This window comes from Desmodus rotundus, chromosome 7 (genome assembly GCF_022682495.2).
Source record: "Desmodus rotundus isolate HL8 chromosome 7, HLdesRot8A.1, whole genome shotgun sequence".
NCBI lineage: Eukaryota > Metazoa > Chordata > Mammalia > Chiroptera > Phyllostomidae > Desmodus > Desmodus rotundus.
Window position 1 is genome coordinate 69,004,239 of NC_071393.1, and position 27,755 is coordinate 69,031,993.

General features: G+C 39.0%; 1 protein-coding gene across 1 annotated transcript in view; it reads right to left on the minus strand.

Annotated features, from left to right (window-relative positions):
* Positions 1-1,313: 1,313 nt before the first annotated feature.
* AQR (aquarius intron-binding spliceosomal factor) overlaps positions 1,314-27,755 on the minus strand; it is a 112,721-nt gene continuing 86,279 nt past the window's right edge. Inside the window, exons 28-35 of the mRNA XM_024567336.4 lie at positions 27,366-27,437; positions 24,126-24,313; positions 23,341-23,512; positions 21,233-21,403; positions 17,666-17,751; positions 13,422-13,596; positions 12,185-12,298; positions 1,314-9,167 (exon numbers count right to left, since the gene is read on the minus strand). Of these exons, the coding sequence (XP_024423104.1) occupies positions 8,814-9,167; positions 12,185-12,298; positions 13,422-13,596; positions 17,666-17,751; positions 21,233-21,403; positions 23,341-23,512; positions 24,126-24,313; positions 27,366-27,437 (1,332 nt within the window). The 3' untranslated portion in view covers positions 1,314-8,813. The remainder of the gene's footprint in view (positions 9,168-12,184; positions 12,299-13,421; positions 13,597-17,665; positions 17,752-21,232; positions 21,404-23,340; positions 23,513-24,125; positions 24,314-27,365; positions 27,438-27,755) is intronic.

Genomic DNA, 27,755 nt, shown 5'->3' on the forward strand with positions numbered 1-27,755 from the left:
GATGTAGTTAGTTTCATAACCTGGTGACTGAACCAAAGAGGAGGTGCCTGAAGCAAACTCACTCTATGGCTGTTATGAGCAAAACACTGACTAAAGAGTTTATCGTCCCCATGGAATAGGGAGAGCAGTAGACTTAGGACCTCTGGCCATCTCAGGGTCATAAAGCAACTTTTCCAGTGTCATCATAGACAATACAAGCTACCTCTGAGCCAGGCTTTTGTAGATAAATGTAACAAAATGGTTACATTTTGAAGAAGCTTAGAGAATGATGGACTTTGGAGTCAAAGTTCAAATACCAGTTCTCACTTACAAATTCTGTTAACTTTAGACCATCAGGCTTAGAGAAGTCTTCTCCTCTGTACAACGGGAATTTTAAAGTAGCACCTAGGTCTCAGGGTCATTGAGAAGATTAGATGAGAGAAAGCACGTAAACAAATCACAGTACCTGGCATACACTAGATACTAGTAAACATCTTTAATATTTGTCTCAAGTCCATCTTTAGTGTCTCTCATTGATTCTGAACCCTTGGCAAACTAGGAAAACAATCCTAGTTTGTGATAAATAGAGTTAAATTGGGAGGCTGAACCAGTTGATGTATGATAGTAATTTAAAGTCCAAGTCTTGGTAAATACACTTTTCAAAAGCTATTGTTATTTAACTTGTTCTGACTGTGCTTAAAAATCAAATGGCTTTATGATAGAGTGTCACAGAAACCTAGGCAAACACTACACTTAATGGTGGCACTGAAAGCTTTGCTCTTAAGACTGGAAAAAACGCTCGATGCGACTGCCTCTGCTCGACATTGTACTGGAGGTTCTGAATGGGTCAATGCAGCAGAAAAGGGAGATAAAAGACGTACAGACTAAAACGGAAGTAGAACGTATGAAGATTAAAGAGGAAAAAATAAAACTAGCATCATTCACAGATGACAGAACTATGTATGTATGTAGAAAATCCAAAAGAATCTACAAACTATAAATGACTTCAACAAGATTGCTACATACCATGTCAACATACAAAAATCTACTGTATTTCTCTATACCAGTAACAAATAATTACAAAATGTATTAAAAAGTACCATTTATTATAGCATAAAAATATCAAATACCTAGGAATAAATTTAACAAAAGATAGCCAAGATTTTATGTAGAAACTACATATTAATGAAATTAAAAAAAATTAAAAAGACCTAAGTAAATGAAAAGAGATATTCCTAGGTTGTAAAGATGCCAATTTTCATCAAATTGATCAACAGAGTCAATACAATTCAAATAAAAATCCCACCACATTAATTTTTTTTTGTAGAATTGACAAGATGATTCTAAAATTTATCCAAAGACTAAGAATGGCGAATATCTTAAAGAACAATACAGCTAAAAGACATATGCAACTAGATATCAAGATTTAGTATAAAGCTGTAATAAGTAAAACAGTGAAATGTTGGCACAAGAATAGAAAAACATACCAATGAAACAATTCCAGAAACACCCCCCCCACATACACAGTCACTCAATCTAACAACGACGACGCTACAGGGCCGAGGGAAAAGGCTGTCTTCCAATAAAGAGCGCTCAGTTAATCCTGATCCCTGCCTCCCATGGTACAGAGAAATCTATCTGAGACAAAATAAGTACATTTTCTATGATTCCATTTACATAAAGCTCAAAAACAGGAACAACTGATCGGGACAAAAACCAGGGTGTTTCTTTGGGCAGGGAATGACCCGCAGGGGCCCAACAGAGAATTCCTGGAGAGCTGGCAATGTTCTTTTCTTGATTTGGGTGATGATCACATGATTGTACTCACTTCATGAAAATGTATTGAGTTGTTCACCTCTGACTTGTGTACTTTTCTGCGTGTTTAAAATACTTCACTTAAAAATTAACAAAAAAAAGTGGTCTGATGTGGTTTGTATGGGAACCAAGAGTATATATTTCACACACAAAAATACTTTCATCTAGTGCCATTTTGTCCTAAAAATAAATGTAAACATTTCATACAATGTATTATCAAATGTATCCCTTAAGATCCCAACATGCCTGCTGAGATGCAGCACCTCCTGCTTCATGCAAAGTCCCACTAACTTAGAAACTCCTCAGAGCTGCTTTAAATCTGTTCTGAGAGCACCACGTAGGAGAACTTTGCACTCACCTGACCTGCATTCTACATTTCCAACTGGTCGGGTCACTGGCAGGTAATCCCTGAATTGTTAACTGCGGGCAAGAACCAATTTCACCTCCCATGCCCGATGTCAATAGTATCACAGCGATTCAAGAGAACTGCCTGTCAACTTAAGCACCAGTGCCACCTGGCACCCCCTCCTTTCATTGCCGCTAGGGCTGCATTTCTACCGAGACACATTCTTCACTTGCTCAGATGAGCCTGCCCTTTTATGTAAAGAGTCCAACTAGATCAATCAATAGGTGCAATGGTAGCCTCTAAAAATCTTACCTCACTTGACTAGTTTGAGGGTTTTTTTCCCAAAGTAGACTTACACTCCTGAGAACTTCAACTCACTTGGACGTTCATTTTAGCTCCCAAATGTGCTCATGCTGGCTTTGTGATAAGTACAGCGAAACCGGGAGGCTGACCCAGTGGATGCATAACGGTAAGGTGCAAGTCTCAGTAAATCTATCTTCACCTTATTATATATTACACTATCTAAAAATTACATAACCAGACTTCAGGATAAATATAACATATAAACTGCATGTTCTGACTTTAGGATAATTAACTAGCATTTTGGAGACATAACGAAGTACTACTTACTAGAGTCCCTCCCTATTACGTTTCTCCTTTTTCCAAACCAAGATAAGCATTAATTTGGCTTTCACACATAAGTATAAACATTGTAAGCACCGAGGCATAAGCAGTCTATAGACCTCTTATTCCCTATTCTGATTCTGGCAAGGTAGCTGATTCTTCTCCGGTGTTCTAGCCTTGGGAGGAATTCTTTCTGGGCTTATGTGTGGAGTTAAGTGTTGCTCTTTCTACTTTGATTTGTCTTCAAGTAAGTTTAAAGAACAGCGTGGTAAGGAATTTGCCTGAAAGGCAGACGGTGGGTCTAGTCCTGGTTCAGCTGACTGTGGTGTTCGAGGCAAATCACCCAAAGCCTGGGTGTTCTCATCTGCGAATTAATGGGGCATTTCCGGCACTATTTTCAGTCACAAGTGGTGCTCGGGCGTCTATGAGTGTACAAGAATGACATAGTTTCAAAGACATCCTCCAACGTTTCCTTGTATTTAACTCAATCCACTCCTGTGAAAAGTAGTCAACCACAACATAAAACGTACATTAGCCAAGTATTCTCCTGTTCCACTGCTACTCTTGGGGCAGCCTGGGATTCGAAGGAACCAGCACTGGAAGGCGCTACTAGAAGCAAAGGGGCAATGAAAATACAGTGACACAAGAAGCACATTTATTTGTAAACAACTGTATAAAAACCCAGAAGGACTTCCTGCCCCCAAATGAACCAATGAACTAAAGAAGAAAAAGGTAGTATTTTATATGACCACTTCCTATCTGGAACTCCTTTTTGAAAAATGTCAATAAAATCAATTTCTCAAAAGAGCTATTTATATATTACACTGCACATCTCCCAAGGAGAAGCAGCTACCAGTAAGATTCTTGCACTCAGATTTACTGCAAGAAGAGGTATGTTGGGCGAGTGTGCAGTGCAAGTCAACGGTGGGGAAGAAGGGGGAAGTGGAGACGGCCATCTCTGGAGAGCACCGAAGAGAGAGTTCAACACGCGTGATGCGGGGCAACTTCAGGGGTCTCTATGTTAAACATTCTTGTGAAGGGCAATTTCTTCTTTTTTTATACTTGCCTTAATTTTCTTCCATTATTTCTGGCCCATGGCTATTATTAGCCATTCCTTTCCCTTTTTGAAACATACACTTTTTAAAGGAAAAAAAACATTTAAACTTTCTAAAGAAACAAACGTTTAAAGAACTGAGAACATAAGACACACTGGAAATATAAACTGGTTTCCCACTGCAGGGTAAGAAATGAGAACAGCCTAATGTGAAATGCTGAAGTCTGAGAAGAAGTAAATGAGAGAATGCTCAGTGACTGTTTTGTTGGGAGCTCATGTGAAGAAATGTCACAGTTCGTCGATCAAACTTTTATTCATTTGCATTTTCAGGATGTTGCTATTAATACCACGTGACACTGAGCAAATTACACTACACTGTGAAATTGTGTACAGATAGATAACTTCACCTCTAGTTTCCTCTTCAGCTGTGTTACTGCAGCCTCTGGTCGCTTATAGAAAAAAATGTATTAGTCTTTTTTTTGTAAAACTTTCTACCTTAAGTTCTATGGCTGAGGTCTGTGAATAAAACTGACAAAAGGCTGATTAACAGGGGAAAAAGCATATATACTTGTAAACCACTGAACTAAAAACCAGAAGAAAAGAGTACCAAAGTGGTCAAGTTTATAAAAGCAACTTTAATTGATATTTTAACCTTTCCTTCCACAGGGGCCACACAGAAAGAGACAAAAACCCAAAAGCAGCAGCCAGGCTTGGAAGCTGACATGCCATTTTAACACAGGGTGGTGAATGGGGAAATGACAGGTAAGAAAAGGCGGTTAGGCTTTTAGGGTGGCAAACTGTGGAAAAGTAAATACGTGGGGAGACTGATAGAAAATCAGGGCTATTTTAGTCAAGGTCTGTTTATGTACACTCATCTTAGTATCATCTGCTTCCAGGGTGAGGACCAAAGGAGAGGAGCCACCGTACAGAGGGACATGTATGTCGCGCTGCTAGGCAGACGCAGGATGAAGTCCTTCCTGCACCTACTCTTCTCAGTTGGCTTCAGCTCAAAATAATCTTTATGCTAAAATGGCGTATTTCAGGGTGGCATGTTATTATTTTCTAAGAAGCAATCAAGTTCAACTGCTCCTGTAAAAAAACAGGGGTTCCTGACCTGTGTTCTGTGGAGCTGGCTCCCTAAGGTGTCTTTATTTTTTTAAAAAAGTTCTATGGTCAAGCCAGTTTGAGAAATGCTAAGTTAAATAAAGTTAACATGATTTTTGTCTAGCAGGAATTCCCAGGACTTTAACAGGCTAACGATACCTCGTGAGTCAATGAAAGGGGAATAATCACTTGTTTCCCACACTTACTTGACCGTGGAGGAGGTTTTGAAGAGTTATGTTTCAAGACTAGTGTTTCCTATGAAATATATCAAGAAATAATGGGATCGGCATGTTTGTATCTAAGTGCAAAAGTTTAAGCAGCTGTGGAAATAAGCAGAAGCCAAAAGGGAGAGAGCTAACTTAACAAAGCTGGCCAGTGTCGGTCAGCAGTGACCACGCTGTGCTCTGGATCATGCTCTGGGGGCAGAGCTCTGGCCTGTTCTGAGGAAGAAAAACAAAAGCATCCAAAGCTTCTGGATCCCACCGATTAAAACCCCTTCTTGGGCACTAAAGAGTACCAATGGATGAAGGAAAAATGGTCTCATGTTCACTTCCATCCTTGGCTCAGTACAGCTCCAGTGGTATTATTCTTAAACATCTATTAACATGATTGCCTCATAATTATACAAAAGCTAACTGCCAAGCATTTTTCTCAGGAAGCAAGGCACTGCTTGTCTTTAATTGCTCTTCTGGCTTGTACAAAAGGGTCAGCATTTTTTTGAAAATCTTTTTTTATTTTAATTGAAAGAAAATATCTAAAAATACCATTTGAGTGGCTTCAAGATAAAAAGGGAAAAAGCACATTCGAGGCCCAAAACTAAGTAACTACAACGATATAGATGACGTGCGGGCAGGGGAGTACAGGACTCAGAACTGACAGAACTTATCAGCCATCAGAAGCATGACAGTTCTTAGGGCCCAGATTTCACTGCGACAGAGGCCATCCTCACTGTCGCGACGGACTGATTCAGAGGTCCCCAATCAGCAGACTTGATTCTTGATCCTCAAAGGTCAATTGCCACCACATGTCCCCTTCTTCATCATCCTCCACGCTCCCCGGATAGAGGCACAGCTAGCACCCAAGTCACAGGATTGGTTGGCAAAATCCTACGGTGCTTCAAGATTTGGGGAAAAGTGGAGAGAGAGCAACTAATATTTACTGAACACCTAGAAGGCCAGCTATTTTCATACAAATTACCTCATGAACAAGCAAACAAATCTTTTCCTTATTTTGTACATAAAGAAAACTAGGGCTTAGGTTATAAAACCAGTCCAAGGTCAATCCAAATGCTGATGAGTAAATTAGGTTAAAATTTGAGCCAGGTCTGAGTGAGTCCAAGGTCGGCTTTACAATATGCTCTCTCCTAATTATAAGCAACTGTATTTTCTATGGTAGTATAAACGGCCCATTTCTCCCAGGATCTAGCAAAGCATCTCAACTTCTATCATCACACCAACTTCTATCAGAGACCGGATGTTTAGATCTTCTCATTCATTTGCCCAAATCAATGGAGCTATTTATTTTCCACTGCTGGTAATAAACTTTCTTAACTCAGCATTTTGGTGAAAAAAGTCTAAGTACTTGAATTGCTTCATTTCACACTCTTTCTCTCTGCATGCATCTTTTTGGCTTGTGTTTAAAAATAGATTCCAGATCACTGCCTATGCGGATATGAAAAGCAGGAGGGAGAGCAATGGGAACACTAATGTAAAATGGTCACAGGCTAGAGTGTCTGTGTCTGTTCTCATCCTAAATGAAACAGAAAGCTCTCGAATTTATGAAACAGTCACTCCTGTGTGCTTGGGACTGAAAAAAATAAAAAATAGTACCCTAGGGCTGCGGACTTGGGTTCTCTCCCACTTTCCCACACTTGCCGTCCTGGATAGGTCTGTTGATTCAGTTTCCTCATTATTTAAAATGAGTTGATCTCTTAAGTTCCTTAAAGAAAACTATAGTTAACTGCAATTCATTGGCCTTTCCAGTGATTAAACAATTTAAAATAATTCAATTACCACCACCTAATCCTTTTTAAAATTTCTTTGACAAAGGCAAAGGACTAACACATCTTCTAACTAAATTTTTTTTTTTGGTCTCATGGGAAATCAAGCTGCAAAGAAAAAGCTATGTGACCCAGAAAACGGTTTACTTAATGAGACAGCAGCATCAAAATTTGCTTATTTTGGTTGTAGGTATCATGATTCATACCCTCAAAAGGATGGAAAGAAAAAACAACCTTTTCTAGGAAAGACTAATACAGTAAAGCTTCTTTCCCTCTTGCTTAGGCTGATACTATATATTCACAAATGAAAATAATTCTGTGAGTGCTAGCTCACATAGATGCCGCCCACAACACCTGCCTTCAAATTCTTATCATCAGAGCAATTATGTAACAGACTAACCGGCTCCACCACAGCCTGGTAGAGTTGAGTAAATATTAGTCACTCAAAAATACTGTATCATTGACTTGGCTTTCTGGGTTTAATTTCCTCATAAATTGATCATTCCTTCAAAATGTCAGGATCAGTAGTATTTCAGTGGTGGCGTGCAGTTCTTTTTTATTTCATCAAAGGTTCTTTGGACACGTGCTAGGGCAGATTCTTTGGGGAAATGCTTCTCTTAGCTGCTCTAGCAGATGTCAGAATTGGGGAGAGGGAACTGGAGGGCAGTTCTTCCCTCCCCATATGTACAAATTCACCTCCTTCTCTGACCGCCATGTGCAGGGGTCTTACAAGCAGAGGTCTTCGTCAGAAAACATTAGTCATGCTCAGTTAATTCTATCACCAGGAGGTTATCATTCTACATCATTTATGTGAGGAGAGAGCACAGGAATCTCAGTACAGTGCTTCTCAAACTACAGAGTGCTTATGAATCACCTGAGGACTTGGCAGAAATACAGATTCAAATTCAACAGGTCCGCGGTAGAGCCCAAATGCCTGCATTTCTAACAAGCTTCAGTGGACAGTGATGCTGCTGATTTGCAAACCACACTTGAGTATCAAAATCCTAGTATCTCCTTGTGGTTGGTTATCTACCAACTAAACAGGGCAGAAAACTCAGAACCTCTGCACGCACTGCAGAATCCTATCCTGCACACAGGAGCAAAGTTCACTGACTCTCACTGCCTACCCTTTGGATCTTTCTTCCTGCCCAGATGGATTTGCCAGCTTCTTCTTGCTGAGCTGAATGACAAATCCTGGCTCAGCCTCACCAGCCTCACCTGATGCCACTGTGCCTGCAACTCAAACATTCTAAGCTCCTGCTGAACTACAGATTCCTGGACCCTCATCCTGAGATTCTGATTCATTAGCTCGGCATTGACCCCAAGAAGAAAGAGACACCCTAGGAGATCCTGACAAGTTATGAAATTTGGGGGAAGGAAATACATATAACCTCTTTGATAGATTTGAAAAACCTATACCCTGTGGCTGTATGCCTTTATATCAAGAAACAAAGGTTAAAAAAAAAACAAGACAACTTGAACACCTGGTACTATGAGAGAAGAAACTGTTTCCTCCTCAATTTCAACACTTGCTTAGGGACACTTATTATTTCCACTACATTCTATTTCCTTATTGAAGTTCACTAAAAATGTAATGTATGCCTTACATACTCTAGAAAAAATTATTTTAATGTAGGTATGATGACAGATACTCAGTTAATGAGAAAAATATCAAAGGAATGATTATTTTACCTTCCGATGGAATAAAATTGGTGTTCATACACATACACTTTTTACAAATATATCCAAGAAGAGCACTGATCCATTAATAAAAATAAGGAATGAACATTAATTATTAGCTTCAAAATGGCAAAAGCAAATATAAAATACAAAAAGTAACTTTACTTTGACTTTGCGAATGGAATGTCTCCCTCAAAAAGGCTAGAGATTGGCTATATGGTCTCCCCTGGGGCAGGTGGGGAATCTTGACGGCTGTTATCCTCTCCTGGTATAGCCTCAGGTCCCGCCCCAGCAGCAGGGGCCTCAGATACAGAGCAGGTGATGTCAGGACTGGAACCAGCTCCTGTCTGATCCAGGGTGGTGTCAGGCTGACTGGGGGTGGTCTCAGACTGACTGGAGGTGGTCTCAGGTGGAGAGGAGAATGTTTCTTGACCAGAGCCAGCATCTGTAAGACTGGGTATGTCAGCTTGCCCAAGCACGCCCTCTTCTTCCATTTCCAATTCCGTCTCCTGACTTTGAACTTCCTCACCTTCTTCTACCATAGCAGGTGGTAGCTGTAATAAAGTCTAATAAAAAAAAAAAAGAGAAAATATCAATATGAACTAATTCAAGTGAAAAAAACATTGGCTTATGAAGTTAAGCTCTCACAAATCTTCTAATAAATACTGCTCACTCTAGTCTTCTCGAAAACACTCCTGGTCATTTTGTATCACAGATGAAACAGCTCTGATAACAAAGGCCTAGGTTTTGCTGACTCCCAAGAATATGCCAACACAGGTGTCACAAATAATGATCAAAATATATGCTACATCTTTAGAGAGGAAATAATAAAAAAACCTATTATATTTTTTAGCAAAGGAATTTGCTGTCACACCTGGAAAAACAGTGGCTGATTATGACTGACTGGGACACCCACTTAAGAAGAGCCAACTTAGATGGCTTCTGAACAAGATGGAGGCATAGGTAGACACACTGCATCTCCTCGCACAACCAAAAGAAGGGCAACAACAATTTAAAAGCAAAAAACAACCAGAGGTCCGACAACCAAGGAGATAAAGAAGAAACATTCATCCAGACCGGTAAGAGGGGTGGAGATGGGCAGCCAGGGCAGAGAGGACTCGTGACAAAGCGGCGGCTGGTGGACCCAGCAAGGCGGTGGATTGTGGGCAGGCAGTGGGACAACTAGCAGACCCTGTGGCCCCACATTCGCGAATAGAAAACTGGGAGGAATGTGGGGGACCAAAGCAGACCTCGCAACCCAGGGCTCCAGCTCCAGGAAATAAAGCCTCAAACCTCTGATTGAAAACACCTGTGGGGGTTGAGGCGGCAGCAGGAGAAACTCCCAGCCTCACAGGAGAGGTCGTTGAAGAGACCCACAGGGACCTAAAGCGTGCACAAGCCCATGCACTCGGGAATCAGCACCAGAGGGGCCCAATTTGATTGTGGGTAGCAAAGGGAGTGACTCAAATCCACCAGAGTGGAGCAAGCGCCATTGCTCCCTCTTGGCCCCTCCCCCATGTACAGCATCACAGCACAGCCACCAGCGTTACCCCGTCCCGGTGAACACCTAAGGCTCTGCCCCTTTACATAACAGGCAAGCCAAGACAAAAAAATTTACCCAAATGAAAGAACAGATCAAAGCTCCAGAAAAAATACAACTAAACAACAAAGAGATAGCCAACCTGTCAGATGCACAGTTCAAAACACTGGTAATTAGGATACTCACAGAATTGGTTGAATTTGGTCCCAAATTAGATGAAAAAATGAAGGCTATGCTAACAAACAAAGGAAAATGTACAGGGAACCAACAGTGATGGGAAGGAAACTGGGATTCAAGTCAATAGTGTGGACCAGAAGGAAGAAAGAAACATCCAACCAGAAAAGAATGAAGCAACGAGAATTCGGAAAAATGAGGAGAGGCTTAGGAACCTCCAGGACATCTTGAAACGTTCCAACATCCGAATTATAGGGGAGCCAGAAGGAGAAGAGGAAGAACAAGAAATTGAAAACTGATTTGAACAAATAGTGAAGGAGAACTTCCCTCATCTGGCAAAGGAAATATACTTCGAGGAAGTCCAGGAAGCTCCGAGAGTCCCAAAGAAGCTGGACCCAAGGAGGAACACACCAAGGCACATCATAATTACATTACCTAAGATTAAACAGGAGAGAATCTTAGAAGCAGCAAGAGAAAAGGACACAGTTACCTAGAAAGGAGTTCCCATAAGACTGTCAGCTGATTTCTCCAAAGAGACCTTACAGGCAAGAAGGGGCTGGCAAGAAGTATTCCAAGTCATGAAAGGCAAGGACCTACATCCAAGGTTACTGTATCCAGCAAAGCTATCATTTAAAATGGAAGGGAAGATAAAGTGCTTCTCAGATAAGGTCAAGTTCAAGGAGTTCATCACCACCAAGCCCTTATTCTATGAAATGTTAAAGGGATTTATCTAAGAAAAAGAAGATGATCTAAACTGTGAACAGTGAAAATGACAGCAAACGCACACTTATTAACAACGACGCCTAAAACTAAAACAAAAGCACACTAGGCAAACAACTAGAACAGGAATGGAACCACAGAAATGGAGATCACATGGAGGGTTATCAACAAGGGAGTGGGAGAGGGGGAGGGGGGGGAAGGTACAGAGAATAAGTAGCATAAATGGTAGGTAGAAAATAGACAGGGGGAGGGTAAGAATAGTACAGGAAATGTAGATGCCAAAGAACTTGTAAGTATGACCCATGGACATGAACTATAGGGGGGGAATGTGGGAGGGAGAGGGTGGGCGGGATGGAGGGGAGTGAAGGGGGAGAAATGGGACAACTGTAATAGCATAATGAATATATTAAAAAAAAAAAAAAGAAGTGCCACCTTCAATCAAGGAGCCCTGTGGGTGGCAGGGGGTAACCATGCTGTGGGACAAAGCCCCAGCAGGGAGGGAGGAGGAGGGTACAAGTCTTCTGTCCCCTCGCACACTGGAGTAGCTCTAGATTTCTAAATGCTGAGCCTGGAGCCTAGAAAAGGTGGTAGAGGGACTAGTGAAAAATGAGAGGGATTACCAAGGAGCATGAGAAAACTTTTGGAGATAATATGTCCATTATCTTGCTTGTGAAGAAGGTTTCAGAGATTGGTCTGCCTATTTATCTATCATCTATCTATCTCTATATCTCTATATATCAGAACATATCAAATTGTATACTTTGTAGTGTTTACGTAGAATTTATTTTATGCCAAATCATATCTACATAAAAATGTTTTGAACGTATGGATGTTGCATGAATGGTAACAGCCCACTTTGATTTGGCCAGTTTTCTGCAAGGAATCAAGTGTTTAAAGACTCACTCTGCCGTGAAGGGGCGTGGCGTTGACGCACTGCAGTGAGGCGGAGCAGGCACAAACAATCACCACAGCTGGTGGGGTGAGCACACCGTAAGGTGTAAAGATGCCAGATCACTACACCGTACACTTGAACTTAGTATAACTAATATAATATTGTATGCCAACTATACTTATATTTTAAAAAAAGGTTTATTCTGAAACAAAAGGGATTATTCAAGAAAAACAAGAGTCAGTTCTGAGAAAACTCACCTGATGGTAATGATGTGTGGTCTGTATCAAATGCATGTACATGTTGTATACAAAGTTTGCCATTTGGGGCATATTCTTTATTATCTGTACTTCATGAGATGGTCTCTCCCCATTCTAGAAGAAAGCAAAAAGAGAGTTAAATATAAAGTGAAAAACACTAAGAAATAACATTCCATTAAAAACTTACTCCATGTCTCCATTTTATGTATAAACACTATTAGGGTTTAGAGGACGTAAAAGATGTGAGATGTGATTCCAATAAAGCATGAAGAAGAGTGATTCAATTTAAATTTAGAAAATACAGAGATTAGGGGGAGCTAAGAGTCATTAGCTTTTAATACAATTTCAGGCTGGTAAATAAAATATGAGCTTTGGTCTCCTAACTAATGTAGAAGAAAAAGAGATAAACCATCAATTGAAATAGAAAAATCAATATGGTCTAATACTACATATGCTTCAAAGGCAATTCTCAAGATTATTCAGAAAGAAAATATTAAAACTATTCTTCCTATTTATGTTTTTCTAAAAAATAAGAAGCTGACAATATCTACAGTAAGAAGCTAACAATATCTCAACCGTCAGTCATGAAGGTGAAAATTCAAAAGGAATTTTTACTAATAAACTACACAGTCGAAAATGCTGGCAAACAGTAGTCTAAACTGTGAACTTGGTGATGTTCATCAGAACCACCTGGGGGAGAAGGTTCAACCACAGAGGCCTGGGCTCTGGCTCCAAGAGGTTCAGATTCAGTAAGTCTGAGACGGGATGAGGTGATTCTAATGGGGTGGTTTCTGACAGCATCTGAGAAATATCGCTCTATCATTGTGGGTAAAGGAAATGAAGAAAAGGCAAAATTTGTACTTCTTCCTAAACTATACTAAATAAAGGTGAACAACTTTGCTATTTACAGTCAATTATAAAATGTTCATAACGCCTCACCATTTATTACTTTCTCTAATTGTCCATTTTTGCATGTGTAAGTTAGGTTAATAAGAAAACCTATTGAAAAGGGCTGTTACTGAGATGGAATGAGATCATATCTGCAAAGAACTAATTGCTTGATACATTGTGAGTACTCAATAAATGCTGGCATATATTATTTTTATATAGAAAATCTAATTTAGTTCCTTAATGCAAGTAGCACTCTAAGCCAGTGATTGGTGAACTTTTTTGATGTTTCTAGCTAATGCGGTCATCTATAAGAGAATGCAGCTCTATGCAATGAATAAAGTCTTACCTTTCTAGTGGTTGGAAAAGGTTCTGTTGGAATTATATGCAAATGAAGTGGGCGGGCAGTGAGCTGGCTGAAAGCTGGAGTTAGTTCAAAACAGTTTTGGAAAAGGGATACTCTGGCGAAGATATAAAGTCCAAGTCTGGCTCGAGACATGGCCACCACTAAGCGACGAACATCCCTTCAGAAAATAAACAAAATTAATTAACATACCAAGATTAATAACGTTATTTATGCAGCTTTTTCTTACATATTTCATGAAATATTCCTGTTAAGCTGTGTCAATAAAAAGTTAATTTTTTTCAAAACTTAACAGAGCAAACATTAAGTTAATCAATGTTATGTGACTAGTGAGCTGAGTACAAGGTTAATGTTTTATTACTAATCTCTACATTGGCTATTTTGGGGGGGTGGGGTGGGATGGAGAATCACAAAATAACCAATGCATGATTGAAAAGATCTCAGTAGCCATATTGGTATTATGGTTCAGTTGTCAGCCACCACTATTAAAGCAATCTGAACCAACCCTTCCTCTTTTCATACCAAATTCTCAGGCTCTTCAAAGTCAAGTTTTACTTCCCAGATAATTCTCACTACATTGTTTTATACTTTATACTTATTTTAATAATAATTACAAATATAAACACATAGTATGATGATATGACACCACGTAACATAATACCATGCCTTACTCATGTATTTACGCTAGTACCTAGGCTCAATACCTGGCCTATAGTAGTATTCAATGTTCACATAAATAGTAATAAAAATGGCTAAACTGAATGATACAACTATACGTATGACTAATAAACTGTCAGTTTTCTTTATCTTTTAAAGGCAATATATGCTTTTAAAACTTTATTTGAATCAAGTAAATTTATAAAAGGAGGGCTATACATTAAGTCTAACTTCACATCACTACTAGTATGTGTTTTAGTAAGAAAAACACATTTTGGTTTCAAATACAGACTGTTTTCTTGAGATGCTCTTAGGAGGCTATTTGAATTTGTGAGTATTCTACAAAAAAGAAGACTTCCGTGAATGAAAGTATTAGTGTGTTAAAGAGATCAAATGTTACAAAGATCATATAATAACTAGGGATACCTACCTCCCACCCCCCCACAAAACTACGAGAGGTTCATTTAGGTAGAAGAAAACATATCCCTTTTCAGTAATGTTTTGAGGAATTTCTACATTTGTGACACATGGGAGTCAGGAGAAATATTATCTTCTCGGTTACAGCACACCCAATTGTTTTCCATGTTCCCCACATTTCCTTAGACCCCCAAGGGGTCATGCTACAGGTGGGTGGTTCCAACACTGGTAACTAGGTGTACAATACCAGAAATACCTGTCACTTGGACTTCTCACACACTACTATGAAGGCAAGTACAGTGAAAACAATGCTGTCAGGGAAAAAGGATGGTAGTGGTGGAAGTAGGACGTAAACTGTGGTTTCCATGGTAATGACTCTGTGGTGACGAGCAGTTCTCCCCTTCATGTGGAGAAGGCTCTGCACCTCTGGGCAGAGCACAGACACAGTGCTCTTGCAGTGATGCTGAACTGACCCCCCTGCACTTGAGGACAGTTAGACTAAAGTCTTCTGCAGATTCGAATGCAGGTATCTTCCGGGGATATGCTTATTGTCTCCCCATCTGGACTCTCAGCTTCATGAGGGTAGAGATCGTGAACACTATAATTACTTCTATACATCAAGAACCCAGCACACTACCAAATAACAGATCGATTTCAAAGTGTTTGTTAAATGAATGACCAAACACCGTGAACATGACTATCTACCAGGCAAAAAATAAATGAGCAGACAGGGTTCCTTGGAACTGTATCTTGAACCCAGGGCTGTGAGAATCACCATCTTCTTTCACAGTCCCTAGACCATGGCTGGACAGAAACAGCATTGGTAAACAAGCCAGCATTCTGATAGAACCCCTTATGAGGACATGACACAAAAAAGTTTCGGTTTCACTGCTTTGCAAGGAACATGTGCCAGTCATTTCTATTGGTACCCGGGCACTCTATTGGCTACTCAAATCAGGTGGGGGCAAGAACAATGAATGCTAGAAAAGGGAGTAGCAATGTCTCACTACTCTGGCTTCTAAAGAGCTACACAGTACCCTAAGTCAGGTCTCTGGAACTGAAGCTGAATAGCCTGGCCCTATACAATCACCTGAGTTTACCCTGGATGAAAAAGATGTGAGCAAAAGAAATATGACAGGCACTGGAAAACCAAAAGAGTTACCCATGACCTAGGTAACTAGACCCAAGAGAATGAAAAACATGTCCACACAAAAACTCGTACATGAATGTTCATAGCAACATTATTCATAATAGCCACAAAGTAAAAAAAAAAAAAAACCCAAATATCCAATGACTGATAAATGCAAAATAAAATGTGATATATCCACATAATGGAATAATATTTGGCAATAAAAAGGAATGAAGTATTCATACATGGTACAACATGAAAGAACCCTTGAACCAATTATTATGCCAAGTGATTCCATTTACACGAAGTGCCTAGAATAGGCAAATCTACAAAGACAGGAAGTAGAACAGTGGTTGCCAAGGCCTTGAGGAGAAAAGACGGGGGTGACTGCTGGTAAGCGCAGGGTTTCTTGTTGGGGTGGTGGAAATGTTCTAACATTGACTGTGCAGATAGCTGCACAACTCTATGAACATACTAACCACCACTGACTGAGACACTTACAGTCCTCATGTGGATTGTATAGTGTATGAGTGTATCTCAATAAAGCTATTATTTAAGAGAGATATGAAAGAAAGTAGGTTTTCTTGGTCTCTTGAAACTTGAAATATTACAAAAGGAAAGATATGAAAGATTATCTCTGTAAAACGAAATATTCTATGAAAAGTTTGATAAAGTTCTAGCTAAGGTACCTAAGGAATTGGGTAATTGGAAGCGTAAGTAATGGCTAAACTGACACACCTCTACATACTTGAACAACACCTGAACCATCACCAGCACCACCCTCCACCCCGCCAAGAAGGAGCTGGATATTCAAGAGCAAATTTTGGCGATACAAAGAGGACTGATTACACGGATAATGGTATTTTTGCTTAGAAAATCTTGATATGTATGACAATATGAAATCAGGTTTTTAACCCTTCATTTATAATAAGCATTTTACCATCATTTTTTTTTTTAAGTTCTCAGAAAATTCAGGCCAAGAATAGCACGGAACGAAACTCATGGGAATCTGGAAAAGACAAAGCCCTGCAGGGTAAGAAAAAAGGCAGGGAGGCGAGGAAGGCATTCATGTAGGCACACTGTGAGTTTTTGAGAGGTTTTAATTATGTAAACCCTAGTAATGCTCCATTCAGACGGTAGCTAGCTATAAATCTCACTGTGGGAAAGGAACTGCTTTTTAGAAAGGTTAGTCTCCAAATACATGCTTGATACTTAGAGAAATAAGCAAAAATTAAGTGTTTTAGAATGTTGTTATCTTAAAACAATCTCTTGAAACATCCTATCCTTGCTCACTCTTACATAAAAGTTATCAGTCTAATGGAGCCTGATCACTGGGCTAAGCTCCAAACAGATCTAGACTTAATGATAACATTATGAGAGCTTGGAGAATTTTCTTTTTACATCTACCAAGTAAAATAATAAAATGAACTCTCCATATAGTTTTGCTATTAAGTCATGACAGATCAAGGCTTATATAAAACTAAATGGCTGCTTTGTAATAATAAGAAGAAATTATTCCTATAAATCTCTAGCATATAAATACATCACAACAAATGACAAAAATAGATTATTGTTTGTTTTGACAATTCTTAATCCCGGGAGAACAAATGGTCCCTTTATCCTCTACCACTGACGCCGAGAGACTATGGAGGAACATCAGAAATCCTGTGCAGTGAAAAGTCCACTCTGAAGAGACTTTTGAACCACTTTATTTCCTGTAATTTCCAATAGTAAGTTTCCAACAGATACAGAACATATATTAAGATTTTATGATAAAGTGTTATTTCTGAGTTCTACTGAAGACTAAAAAAGTTTAAACTACTAAAACATTTAAAATTCAAAAAATTCAGAAGCAATGTGATGGTTTGAATCTGATATTGTTATAGTCCAACATATAGTATCAAAAGCTGCCTAACAATTAATTATACTTTAAACTTAAAAAAAGTAAAACTACTTAGCCACAGAAGTTTAAAATTGAAGCAGACAGTGAAGTTCAGTAATATTATGACAGTTTTTCCTTACGTACCTCAGATGGCCCACTGCCCTGGTTCGCACTAGAGAAAGAAGAATATAATCATTCTGTTGACCCTGAAATCTGTCAACAGTTGTCACCTAGGAAGAAAAAATGGTGAATATGGTATGTTTTCAACAATGAGACTCTAATCAATCCCTAAACAAACATGACCATATTCTTGGAATTCAAAGGACCAGCCAATGAACATGAACTGAAACGAGCCACGGGAACCGGATTAGGCTCCGTCCCGACGGCATTCCCGCTGCGGCATTCGTCACCTCCTGTGCTGACGGCCCAGTAGTTGCACGTGGAATTAATGGTCTTCCCCACTAGACGACTCAACCCCATGAAACAGGGACTGTGTTTAGCTTATTACCTGGTCTCCTGGTGTGATGCCCATCTGTATAACTTAGTTTTGCTCAGTTATTTAACACATTTCTAGTTCTCATCTAAAGCCTTCCTCTGACAAAACACACACAAGTAATCTTCATAGTACTTCTTGTTCAGGTTGAAAATACATGTATAATAAGAAAATTCAGGGAGGTTTCCGTCTAATATTGGCACTCAGGCATGTATCTCTTTTTCATTAATTCAACAAAAAGTTTAAATGTTTTTCCTGCACAGACTACAATCATGGTCCTACCTTTAGGAAGTGAACCCTTATTTTTAATCTGGGTTCGCAGAGCTGTAATTTACATACAGTAAAATACACTCACGATCAGTGTGCAACTGGGTAAATTCCGACAACACATACCCTCATACAACCACTGCCACAACCAAAATTTCCAAGACCGCAGGCCCCTTTGTTGTCAAATCTGCATCCTCCCAACCCCAGACAGCCACTGATCTGCTTTCTGTCACTATAGAACTTTTTCCGCAATTCAAGAATTCCATAAAAATGGAATAATTATGTACTCTTTGTCTAACTTCTTTCACTCAGTGTAATGTTCCTGAGATTCATCCATATTTGTGTACATTAAAAGTTTGTGCTTTCTTTTTTAACCGCTGATTAGTATTCCACTGAATACATGTACCACAATTTGTTTACCCATTCCCTTGGTCATGGCATCTGGGTTGTCTCTACTTTGGGGCTATTTTGAATGTAACTGCAATGAGAAATCTTGTATAAATACTTTTGTGTCATGTTTTCACTGCTGTGGGATGAAATCTAAAAGTGAAATTGCTGAGCTGTATGGAAAGGGTGTGTGTAACTTTATAGAAACTGTCAGACTGTTTTCCAAAGTTGCGGTATCACTTTACACATTCACCAGCCATGTTCCAGTTCCAGAATTCCAGTTGCTCTTCACCCTTGTCAACACTTAACTATAGTCAATCTTTCTAATTTTAGTCTTTCTCTTGGGCTTGCAGCGGTACATCAGTATAGTTTCAATTTGCATTTCTCTGACGGTACATTTGTTGTTATCATTTGTCGATGGTAAGCGCTATTTCACGGGCTTATTGGCCATTCGTATGTTCTCTTATGTGAAATGTCTGTTCAATACATTTGCTAATTTGGTATTGGGTTTTCGTCATTTAAGAATGACATTTACATTGATAGAGGTCCTTATTATTCTGGATACAAATCTTTTGCTCTTGTGTGTGGAAGTTACAAGAGGAAGTTTTGCTGCCATCCTTACCCCATGGAGAGCTTATCTGAGAACTGGGCTCACAAACTGAGAATGGCGGGGCAGAAGGAGGAAATGAACCCTGGTCTTTGAGGACAGCACTGGGTCGCTGCACCCCCACCCTGGGGCCGTGCTACTTTCATCTTGCTATGGGAGAGAGAAACTTTATTATTTAAGCTTTTCTGTTACTTATAAATAAAAGAACTCAGATATTGAGGTCCTTCTATTTCTAAACTTTCTACATTTCAAAGTTACTAGCTTCTCATTTTCACTCTCTATATCCCTTAAGGAGTGTTTTATAGTGCCTATTCCTCACTGCAGTGCTTTTGATTTTGTCTTCATTTCTATAATTTTTGTTTTATTTTCTTCTAGTTCACATTTTGACTCTTTCTGAATTCCTCAATTTTTCTACTTTGTAGCTACCTTACAGATATGGTTATTTCATTAAGTACTTTAAAATCAAAGCCAAATGTATATTCAAAATTTTCATGTTCCAAGCCAACATGTTTTCTGGAACATGCATCTTGTCAATTAGTATGGTCTGAAGCTCTTTACCTGTTTTTTCCCGCTACATAAATCAAGCTTGTGCTAGTTTCCTTTTCACCACTATTTCATCACTGATTAAGACATTAGGTTGGGGTGAGCAGGGCTGTTTTCTAAAGGCTGGATGGTTTTCACAACAGAAGGTTTTCTTTTATTCTGCAACTACAGAGACAGTCTATTTGCAAATACAGCTATTTGAAAATAAAGCTATGGCAAATGTAGCTCACCTGTAGGCTTCTTTGAACCAACCTGGGACCCAGAAGGCTTCTGCTCACCCCAATCTGCATCCATTATTGAATAACAGGGATGTGGCTCTTACTTCGGAGTATGCCACTCACCTGCAGGAAGCGCACTTTGCTGGCCTTTAAAAACTAGTCCACTAAATTTTCTTCTTCCCACATTTCCTTCATGATTTTAGTCACCATACTGTGTCATCTCACTAAAAATGGGGTTTGTCTTCTCCCTCTCTCACTTCCCTCTTACTTTTGGGTTATTTCCGAGAAAAGGTGAAAGAGCTTTAATTATAGCCACGTTCACAACCAAAGTCCTAATCCCATCAATATTAATATATCTGTTTCATTATTCCTTTAAATTTTCAACCTTTTATTAATAAAATCCAGTGTATTTTTATGTGATATTACTCCATCATATCACATAAAAAATAAAAACATAAAAAAATCCTAGGTCTAGCAATTTCTCATTCGCTATGGAAGTGACCACAAAACATTTTCCCCACTGTTTTGTTGGCTACATTGCTAGCATCCAGTCTATTGGGAACATTTTATTAACCTTACTTATATTCACTGCCTAGATGAGTACTGTCCAATACAATATGACACAAACTACATGTGATTTCGTGGAATCACAACATGTGAAAGTCCTTAAATAAAAATTTATTAACTTTAAATAACTGTGTCCATATTACGTATAATTAAAAAAACCCCATTATAAAAAAAATCTGATATGGATTCACTTTACAATTTTCCTTTATCTTCAAGAAAAGACACTCCTTTATGCACACACAGTAAGAGGCAGTACAGACTATACCTTTGCAAACAAAACAAAAAGTGATACAACTCCTACTTCTACTCTAACAGTACCTAAATAATGTAATATTGTTATCCATCATTTTTACAACAAAAGATTTTAGACACATTTACTTCTGATTACTGTCAATAAAAACCTTCAGTGTAGTAGCTGAGACAGAAGTTCAAAGCAAACCAATTAACAATGTCAGATAGGATTGCCAGAGAATCATTTATAGTTCATATTATTGCATTTTCTCACATTTTAAAAGGAGATAACAAAAAGACAAAGTGGAACAATATAAATAACTCATAGTAAATATAAATCTTTCCATCTTACCAAAATCATGAATAAGAAAACATAGGTATTATATTCATAAAATTACCTTATTTGGTCTTCCAATCAATGGATTGCTCCCACATCGTCTATTGATAATATCACGAATAAGATGCTTTTGCCCGTTATAAGTTGTTAGGATACTAATCTTGTCAGCAGGGTAACCAAGTAAACACATGTACATGAAGAGTGCTACTACATACTCTGCCTCTCCAAGATTCTGTAATGCAAACATAATCAGGTTGAGCATTTATGCCTTTTTGTTTTAATTTTATAGAGAAAATGGCTCACTAGCACGATGTGTTCATTTACCACTCTTCAAGAAGTGAAGAGTTAATTAATTTGGACAAGTGAACATCTTATGTAAAACTGATGAATAACCTTATCCTAGAATGACATTGATAATAAACATAAAATAATGTAAACATTACTATTTGACATTTGCAATAAATTGTAATATATGTAATATCATAAGATAAAAGTTACCAACCTGAAGACTTAATATTTCTGGAACCACAACAGTCACAATACAGATCAGTAATGTTCTGCTACAGTATACTGGAACTAGAGTTATGGACAGAAACTAACATAACCGGGCGAGGTAACTGTCTTACAAGGCAATACAAAATCCAATCTAAAAGCATATATATGTAGCACTACTGTAGTCGACTCTCAAATTTCACAGTGTTTTTCCTTCTTCTTTCTACTTCATAGTATTTTTTTGTGTGTTTTATGTTTGTTCTCTTATGATGGCTACCACCTCTACCAGACCACTTTAGGTGGAAAGAGGGTGTGGCTCCAAATTGGTCAGTCTGGCTTACTGTGTGTGACGTGAGAGACGGGTTAAAGATCAGTGAGAAGGAGTTTAAAACCAAGGCTTAACTGAACTTGAAAGCTGGGAAGCATACACAAGCCTATTTATATTTAGTCCACGTCAGTAGAGACTAAATTGAAAGTATGAGATGAGGGAAGAAATTAAAGTGAGAATATAAGCATATCAAAGAGGAAAGACAAAAAGCTGGATTTCATGTCAAGGAAACAGGAAAATTACAGGAAGACCTGAAGAAAAATCATTTCTATTCTGGTGACACTCACACAGACTAAGCTCTCTCTTAAATTTTCTAGTTCTTTGGAAGACAGGAGGGAAAAGATGTCACATGACTGTAAATCTTATTGATTTTCTTATCAATAGCAAACTACATTTATCTAAGCATCAACTCTAACGCAGGTAAAAGAAATCTTCTGGTGTATATGCTGCCAGATCTTTTTGTATAGATTATCAGCATATATTTTCTGTATGTGTTTTTCTGTTTCTTTTTAAAAATAAAACAGGACACTATAGATACACTCACAATTTGATTTTTTTCATTTAATATAGCATAACCATTTCTCCTGTTAGTAAACCAAGTTATAATGTCATCATTCTTAGTGGCAATTCAGTATTTCATTATATGGAAGAGGTAATAATATGACTATTCAGGTCGTCTCTTATTTCCAAAACAATTTGTAGTAAAAGAAAAAGATAAAATAAACATTTTAGCACACCAGTCTTTGGAAAAATTCATCTAATTTTTTAAAGGATGAATTCCTAGAAGTGAGAACATTGTGCTTTTAATACATACTGACAATCTGTCTACCCAATTACTTTCCTACTAGTTTTACACGAGTATAGAATTTCCCCAAATCTACCCCTATAGAGCTGAAAATATGTTCCAGTGACTTATGCTTGCTATAAATCTATATTTTCCTATGTGTATGAATTGCATATTCTTGTCCTTATTGCATTTTTTTAAAAGAGCAATTTATAAGAGTTGTATATACATTCAGACTTCAACCCATTGATTGAAGTTAAATACTGAAAATAAATTTTTCTCAAACTAGTACTTTTCTTTATGATCTTTGCTTTTGGTAACAAGCTTAGTTAATAAGACCTTTCTTACCCGAACATTATATATTCATCAATATTTTCTTCTTTCTAGAATGTTTGTTTATAGTTTGAGTATGTATCTTCAATCCATCTGAAATTAAATTTTTTGTGTTGTCTGTATGGAGGGGATCTAATATCCTTTATTCAAAGACTAGTCAAATGGTTCTGTATAACTGATCTAGGCCCAGCATTTGCAAAGTAAACTTACAAGTTTTATGTTCTTTTCTTACCTGATAAAAGTAAGGATTCGGTTCAGACTCTCCTACTCCCTGGAAGTCTTCAACGTTGATGAGCTGGAAGTCATACAGGAAGCCAGCATTTGCCGTACTAAATTCCGGCAAGAGCTGCACGTGGGGTAAGTTGCCTAGTTTCTTGTATCGCCAGTTGTAGAGGTTGCACAAGCTTTCCAAAGACAAATCCCCCCCAGCAGGAAATATCAGCAAGGTAAACCCCCTTTAACGTACATAAGAGCATTTCTAAGGGACTGTGCTCTTCCTCTTAATTTTCACGGCACCCATTCTGTGCTTATCTTTCCAGCAGTAATGCTTTTTCAACCTTTGCCTCCCTACTTCGACTAACCAAATCGGAAGGTAGATGACATTACAGAAATGTCAGCTCCATTGTGTTCTCTAAGGTAAATGCTATCTTCACTGAAATTTAAAAAGCAGGGAAACTTCTATAAATTGAGGGAAATTTAAGGTAACTATGAGATAGGCCCTGTACACTTTATAAAGCAAGAATTGGGTGTTCTCCTCTTGTTCACTTTTTGCTTTATATTTCAAAATGATATTAACTCTGTATCTTCTGGGGCATAAAAAGAAGGGCCAGTGGAAAAAAGTAATTTGGTTAATTCACACCCTATGTCAAAGGCAATAAAGGCACTTTCAGATATTTAGATGGCCAGTTCCTGGAGAACGGGGAGTGCTGAGTTTATATAGAACACGTTATCACAGACTTGGATTACGGAACCGAGGTCCCTAGATTGGAGTAATCCCTTCTCCCCCACCCCCGTTACCTTGCTCTGGCTCTCCCTTGGGCATCAAGGTCCACAGTAGGAACTCCAATTCGGACAAAGCGAGTGAAGAGAGATTGCTCCATGTTTGAATACTTTTGAAAGGCCATATTCTTAATGACTGGTGGTAACTGGTGATGATCCCCAATCATAATCCATCGTTTCAGTCGGCTAAAACCATCCTGAGGATTCTAAAAAAGACAAGTGAGGAACTGGCAAAATATTCTAACTGATATACTACTCTACTAGTCTCTAATTTATTGTACAAGATTCTTGCTAGTCACAAAATGGCTTCATTAGCTCACAATTCTTCATATTCACCAGCTCCAGAGAGGAACCTGGCAAATTATAGAATGACTTGTGAACCCAGTATGGGCACCATTGCCCTTGGCTGTCAGTGTGTGAGGAAGGGGGACTGAGGTGGCAAGCAGGGAATTACCCTATTTTAACAGGTAGGGTAATCCAAAGAGGTCTGGGAGGCTTAGGCAAGAATTAGGCAAAGAGTGCATAGAGGGGAACAGACGCACACATAGGGAAACAGTCTAAAAGATGTCAAAGTAAACACCTGCATCAAAACCATGCAGAGAGCCAGTTCTGAACCCCCGAACAGCGGTAAAAATTCTACCTTTTTAAATTTCTTACACTATTTCAATTTCCTACTCTATGTGTCTTCTTGTTCCTTCAAACGTATCCTGAAAAAATACATTTCAAGTTCCAAATAACTTGGCTTTTAAAACTACTTTTAGAATCCAGTGTATCTATAAATTAGACAGTCTTTATTCTTTTTAAAAAATATATATTTATGGATTATGCTATTACAGTTGTCCCATTTCCCCCCCTTCACTCCACTCTGCCCTGCATAACCCCTCCCACCCACTTTCCCGCCCTATAGTTCATGTCCATGGGTCATACTTATAAGTTCTTTGGCTTCTACATTTCCTATACTATTCTTACCTTCCCCCTGTCTATTTTCTACCTACCATTTATGCTACTTATTCTCTGTACCTCCACCCCCCCACTCCCCTGTTGATAACCCTCCATGTGATCTCCATTTCTGTGGTTCTGTTCCTGTTCTAGTTGTTGGCTTAGTTTGCTTTTGTTTTTATTTTAGGTGTGGTTGTTAATAAGTGTGAGTTTGCTGTCACTTTTACTGTTCATATTTTTTATCTTCTTTTTCTTAGATAAATCCCTTTAACATTTCATAGAATAAGGGCTTGGTGGTGATGAACTCCTTGAACTTGACCTTATCTGGGAAGCACTTTATCTGCCCTTCCATTCTAAATGATAGCTTTGCTGGATACAGTAATCTTAGATGTAAGTCCTTGCCTTTCATGACTTGGAATACTTCTTGCCAGCCCCTTCTTGCCTGTAAGGTCTCTTTGGAGAAATCAAACTGACAGTCTTATGGGAACTCCTTTGTAGGTAACTGTGTCCTTTTCTCTTGCTGCTTCTAAGATTCTCTCCTTATGTTTAATCCTGAGTAATGTAATCATGATGTGCCTTGGTGTGTTTGTCCTCGGGTCCAGCTTCTTTGGGACTCTCGGAGCTTCCTGGACTTCCTCGAAGTATATTTCCTTTGCCAGATGAGGGAAGTTCTCCTTCAGTATTTGTTCAAATCAGTTTTCAATTTTTTGTTCTTCCTCTTCTCCTTCTGGCACCCCTATAATTCGGATGTTGGAACGTTTCAAGATGTCCTGGAGGTTCCTAAGCTTCTCATTTTTCTGAATTCTTGTTTCTTCATTCTTTTCTGGTTGGATGTTTCTTTCTTCCTTCTGGTCCACACCATTGATTTGAGTCCCAGTTTCCTTCACATCACTATTGGTTCCTTGTACATTTTCCTTTGTTTCTCTTAGCATAGCCTTCATTTTTTCATCTAATTTGCGACCAAATTCAACCAATTCTGTGAGCATCCTAATTACCAGTGTTTTTAATTGTGCATCTGATAGGTTGGCTATCTCTTTGTTGCTTAGTTGCATTTTTTCTGGAGCTTTGATCTGTTCTTTCATTTGGGCAATTTATTTTTGTCTTGGCTCGCCTGTTTACTTAAAGGGGAGGAGCCTTAGGTGTTCACTGGGGTGGGGTAATGCTGGTTGCTGTGCTGTGGTGCTGTATGTGGGGGAGGGGCTGGGAGGGAGCAATGGCGCTTGCTCCACTCTCTGCTGGATTTGAGTCACTCCCTTTGCTACCCACAATCAAATTGGGCCCTTCTGGTGCTGATTCCCAAGTGGGTGGGCTTATGCACGCTCTAGGCCCCTGTGGGTCTCTTCAACGACCTCTCCTGTGAGGCTGGGAGTTTCTCCTGCTGCCGCCTCAACCCCCACGGGTGTTTTCAATCAGAGGTTTGAGGCTTTATTTCCTGGAGCTGGAGCCCTGGGTTGCAGTCTGTTTTGCTCCCCTACAGTTCCTCCTGGTTTATCCATGTGTGAATGTGGGGCTGGAGAGTCTGATAGGTGTTGCACTGCCTGCCCCATTCCTCAATCCACCACCTTGCCGGGTCCACCAGCTGCCGTGTTGCCACAAGTCCTCTCTGCCCCGGCTGCCCATCTCTGCCCTGGATGCCCGTCTCCGCCCCTCCTACTGGTCTGGATGAATGTTTCTTCTTTATCTCCTTGGTTGTCGGACTTCCGTGCAGTTAGATTTTCTGTCAGTTATGGTTGTTTTTTGTTTTTAAATTGTTGTTGTCCTTCTGTTGGTTGTGCGAGGAGACGCAGTACGTCTACCTACGCCTCTATCTTGGCTGGAAGCCAGAGCAGTCTTTATTTTTAAATTTGGAATTCTACATTTTGTCTTTAATACTTCCAAAGTAAAGACTATTGTACAATAAGAAATGTACTTAATCATCATCATGTAGCTCAAAAAAATTTAGGCATAAAATAAAGAAAAGCAACGTACCCAGTAAGCATCAAAAATAATTCTAAAAGCAACTGTAAAAGAGATGAAAATATAGCCTATCTTCTATCCAAACTGCATAAAAATGCAATTTCTTGATTAGAATTACTCTTTTTAAAACTTAAGAGATGAACTATGAATTTTTAAATAGTACTCCCAGAAACAACACAAACTACTAAATAGCCAGTGAATAGATTAAAGGAAGTTTAAAGGCTTAAAATAGATTATCAAACATAATGATGTTAGGGAAAATACATATTAATGGCAATCAGCACCCCCCAAATTATCTAGCTTTCCAATGCTGCCCCTGGGAATTCTTCAAACTTTACTTTGTCTCAGATCTCAGTATCTTACCTGTAGAAGAAGAGGTATAAAAGTTTCAATCTCCAGAATCTGAGCAGCCTCTTCCATTAAAATGTTGTCATACTGAGAAAAGGAGAAGCGGGAAAGCTTTTCAAAGACAGTTTGAAAGCCAAACAACTACTGTCATAACCACAACCACCATGCAAAAACAGACAGACAAAAAAGCAGCCCTGGCTGGTGTGGCTCAGTGGATTGAGAGCTGGCCTGCAAACCAAAGGGTCGCCAGTTCCATTCCCAGTCAGGGCACATGCCTGGGTTTCGGGCCAGGTCCCCAGTAGGGGGTGTGCAAGTGGCAGGGGTTGAAAATTCACATTTACTACTCAAGTACCACTGAAGTAAACTTCACTTTCAAAACCTCCCTCTTGAATCTATTCATTTTTC